Source organism: Mesitornis unicolor, unplaced genomic scaffold, assembly GCF_000695765.1.
Source record: "Mesitornis unicolor isolate BGI_N332 unplaced genomic scaffold, ASM69576v1 scaffold29020, whole genome shotgun sequence".
Taxonomy (NCBI): Eukaryota; Metazoa; Chordata; class Aves; order Mesitornithiformes; family Mesitornithidae; genus Mesitornis; species Mesitornis unicolor.
The window spans coordinates 20440-25167 of NW_010158049.1; the positions used below are offsets into that span (position 1 = coordinate 20440).

The following is a 4728-nucleotide window of genomic DNA, read 5'->3' on the forward strand; positions in this document are numbered from 1 at the left end:
TCCTCAGGGCTGTGAGTCTGGTGTATTAACAGCATGCAAATTTTTACACCACTTCTTGGACACGTCTGTTGCTCTCCTGCAGTCGCTGATGGAGAACGTCTTCCATAAAATTAATGGTATGCCAACGGCTGATTCACATGCAGTTGCATGGCTGTTGCAGGATCAGTTTCATTTGGAGTGAGATCTAGAGCCAGAGTATGTTATGTCTTTTTTTTCTTATATTTCACTTCTTCTCTAGATACTGGGTGTTCAGATCTTGGGGTCGTGTGGGCACTGTAATTGGGAGTAACAAGCTGGAGCAGATGCCATCAAAAGAAGATGCCGTTGAACACTTCCTGAATTTGTATGAAGAGAAAACTGGCAATTCTTGGCATTCAAAGAACTTCACTAAATATCCCAAAAAATTCTACCCGCTGGAAATAGATTATGGACAGGTAACTCTGAAATCTTCCAGTACTTAGTGGAGCATTGCTCAGTTTGTTTCTTCTAGCTGTTCTTTTCAGCACTGACTTACACTGATCAAACCTGAGGAATGAAAGGCAGGTGTAACTATTTAATTTCCTCTGTGCTACAGAAAGAGAGCTGTAGATCAAGTAATTAGAATAGATGTGTTGGGAAACCAAGTAGTTTTCCATTTTCAGGTCTGAAGTCCCTTCAGTGTTCATTCCTGTTCACTCTGTAATTTTAAGGATGTTAATTTGAGCTTTATTCAGCAGTCATTTCACATACATCCTGTCTGAAAACTCCATTTTCTTTTAAATGGAATAGATCCTTTTCATCTGTCTTCTGCATCCAAAATCCTCCCAAATGCTGAAGCAACTCCTATGCAGCATTCTGCTTAGTGCATATATTGAGCAGGCTGAGAGAAATTATTCACTGCCAGTAAGATTTGGCTATTCAGACAGCTTAGCTAAATAAGAATTCTCTGCCCAGTGGGGGTTTCTGTGTTTATTTAAAGGTATACCCATAACTTAAACTATTTTCAGATTAAGTAGTTGAATGTTGTTAATAGCTATCAAGATATCAGAGAACGTATTTTTCAAGGCATTGCATTTTTCCGTGGCCAATTACCAGATGTCATCTTTCAGTGTGAAGTACTTGGCGCTTAGCTTTATTTCTGGAAATTTGAATAGTGCAGTAGCAAAGTGTCTGTTACACTGCAATGTACAGTGATATTCTGAAGCATCTGGCAGATGCTTTATTGGTGCAACACTTCATCCATTACAGCATCTAGATGATATTATGGCTAATTGACAGCTGTGACAGTTTGTATTATAAAAACTTATTGAAACTATTTATGACATCTTTGTTTTGTCATAAAAGCAATAAGGTAACCAGTCTTTTTTTTTTTTTTATATCAAGGTCTATGCAGCACAAAACTTGCAGGAAAATTAATTCCTATTCTTGTTTAAGGGGAAGCAGAGATGCACAGAGTTCCTATTCCCTTAATTCTACTTACATTTTACAGTGCCACCTCTTGAAACATCTGCCAAATTAGTGAATAGGTGGATTTTTAAACCCACTTTATTATGAAATGTCAGAGCAATGTCCCATGCTCCCTATGAACTTCAGGCTAGTCACAGCATGCATACACTAAATTGGTTTTGAGTTGTTACCATGGCAGCCAGCCTGTTACTTTTATCCTTTGTAATTTTGCTAATTCTGATACTATTTTTACCTCTCAGGATGAAGAAGCTGTCAAGAAACTGACAGTGAGTGCCGGGACTAAGTCAAAACTTGCTAAGCCAATCCAAGACCTTATTAAGATGATCTTTGATGTGGAGAGCATGAAGAAAGCAATGGTGGAATTTGAGGTGACCACAAACATTAATGTTTCTCACTTCTAAGCTTCCTTTCTCTCTTTACATCATACTTACACAGCCAGAAGCAAGTTCTTTGCAATCCAGGGTACATCATACTTCCAGAAGTCAGTGTGCATTTTATTAGTTCAGCCTTAAAATAAAGGCAAGAGTCTGTTCAGAGTCTCCCAAGCACTGGAAGCCATAACTTAGTTATGATGTGTGCAATTTTTAAAATATAGGTGCACTCTTTTTTCTTCAGTGGGGAATGTCTATATTGGTATCTTCAACTTAAGCCTATGAGAAACTCATCTGCCAGTCCTGGGATCAGCAAAAATCCACTTTCTTTTCCAGTGACACATGCATTGTGACCACTGTTTGCTGAATGGTCTTAAAATGTAAACACAGATAGCCAATTTGCTGGTGATGTGAGGCAGGAGGCACTTTTTTTGTGAGTGGTGAAACACATTGAGGGTTGGCGGGCTGAGGGCAGCACTACCACTAATTTAGGTAGCAAATGAACATGCAGCTCAGACTTGAGAAATGCTGCCAGTTGATACATGCACTGATGAATTGCCTTGACAGAGTCCAGATCCTCTTCTGAAAGAGGCCAAACTTGAGGTTTTTTTTTCTGTTGTATTTCTCATTTTTCCTAATGATGCCTTATTTTAATCCATTCTCCTTTTTCCATACTTCTTGACGGGTGCTTCTAACAAGCTTTCAGAGAGTAGTCTGGTAGCATCATCTGTCTCTCCTTGCATAGAAACAGTTTTACTGGTGTTCAGAGATGTTGGAATTTGTTTTAATGCAGCCATTCAAACTAGGTTAATTCTAAATGACAAGTTTTATTTTTCTTCAGCCAGCTTAGTTATCCTGCTCTAAAACTTCATATTTAAGTAGCTGTTTTTTGCTCTTTGTGTATCTACTTTTCAGAACAGGCTTTGCGTTTTGTACTTGTTATCTGAAACCTTTCGGATGGCTTGCTCAACACATTGTAGTACCTTGGGTTAATTGTGTTCTCCTGTCTTTTCAGTGGTTCTTTACATCACTCTTCTAAAGTATTAATAATTCTTTGTAACTGGAACTGGCTAAAGACTCTGAATATCTTCTGGCTTTGTAGAACTCTGAATCTGTGTTAATTCACACCAGCTGCACATCTATTGGAGACCTGGGAGTCCAGATGGGCCTGTCTTCCCATTAGATTTATCTTCCTGTACTGTTGCTGCCAAACAGCTGTTTTCCGTTAAAGGAAATAATGTTTTTCCTAGTTATAAGTTTCTGTGCATCCTCTGAAAATGGTTGCTTGGTTCCTTTAATCAGCCTGATGTCAAGTATTTCGTTCTATGCAGGCACTCTCACTCTGCCAAAACCATAGAAAATTCTTAATCTTTCTGTTACACAATGTTAGATTTATCTGATGCATTTGTCTTCCTACTTCTAATTTAGCTTTCAAGAGTTTTACCTCACCAAGCATACTGGGAATATTACAATTATCTATGACATTGCCTTACATGAAAGGGCTAGTTAGAGGGCTGAATCTACTTTAGTGCTGTGTCCTCTCTTCTCTCTTGTCTGGGTGGAAGGCAAACATTTCCCTTACTTCTCATGACAATCTTGGTGCACACATCTGTGATGTGGAGCTAATTCTTCATGTTACCCTCAGTGCACCTGACAGTAATTGCAGTGCCGTTACTTTAGACCCAGCCCCTTGCATACTGTGCTCTTTTGATCCATCTAATGATAAAGCTTTGGATGCAGTTTAGCTTTATCAAATTTATTGCAAGTTGGTTTTCATTAGGTTATTAGTCTTGGCTTTGTAACTCTTGTGTCTTGTTTTGAAGTCTGTCTTCTTTCTTGCAGTCCATCTTGGCTTTTCTTAGTATCTGGCTTTATGTATGTTTAGCTGCAGCTAAAGGTGAAAGTTCTTCTAAGCCCAGTACAGGGTGGAAATCTCCATGCAAAATCACTTCAAGTCTTTCACACCAGTCTGTAGCTTGGAAAAGCCTTCCAAGTTCAGCTTGCAGAGATTTACATAAAACTGGCTTTCTTAGCTCCGTAGTGAATAAATAATGTGGAACTTACCCAGACAGTACATGATATACATAGTTTCATAGGATCTTCTGGCCTTGAGCTGAATGTTAAACCCATCAAGTTAAGTAAAAGCTAGTTTGACTTGCAGGGTGTATGGTGTGTACTGTTAAGAGTCCAGAGGGTGTACGTATAATGTCTTTAACTATGCAAGGATTTAATGCAAATCCAAAACTCTCCCAAGATCCATCAATACACAGACAAAAGCAACATATTAATTGAGTGGATAAGCACAGGCAACCGAGGCATCAGTTTTAAATTAGTGGCTTTTTTGTTGTTCTTTGTTTGTCATTCATTAATATGAAGCATCTTGTAACCTCTTTGCGTTTGACCCTTGATAATTGTATGTTAAAGTTGGATGAAGGTGTTTAGGTTGTACATAGAGACACAGATGATCTTATGAACAAGAACTACTTAGTTCAATTTTCTTCTTTGCCAACCTGAAGTGTGTGGTTACTGAAGTGATTGAGGAATCCATCTGACACCAGGTCAATATTAAACTCCTAGCCAGATGCGTAGTACCGTATTTTTGTGTTGCCTTAGCATGCGTGCTTAGTTTCCTATTGCAGTATTCCTTTGTTTATAGGATGTTTTCATTCCTCAGTCCAGAGAGATTAATACCAAGTCTGAAATGTTTCCATTCTTCTTGTGGTCAGTCCTACCAGAATGAAGAGATCTGTTCTCTAGAAACTAAAGAGGGAATGCTGCAGTGGTTTCAGTGTAGTGAAATCCTGTTTTAATCATTTAAATCTTCATCAGATTGACCTGCAGAAGATGCCATTGGGAAAACTGAGCAAGCGACAGATCCAGAGTGCATACTCCATCCTTAACGAGGTTCAGC

The 4728-nt window shown here is 38.7% G+C and overlaps 1 protein-coding gene across 1 annotated transcript in view; it reads left to right on the forward strand.

Moving 5' to 3' along the window:
• Positions 1-4728, forward strand: part of PARP1 (poly (ADP-ribose) polymerase 1) — a 29497-nt gene that overhangs the window by 17398 nt on the left and 7371 nt on the right. Inside the window, exons 12-14 of the mRNA XM_010182358.1 lie at positions 239-434; positions 1686-1814; positions 4647-4728. Of these exons, the coding sequence (XP_010180660.1) occupies positions 239-434; positions 1686-1814; positions 4647-4728 (407 nt within the window). The remainder of the gene's footprint in view (positions 1-238; positions 435-1685; positions 1815-4646) is intronic.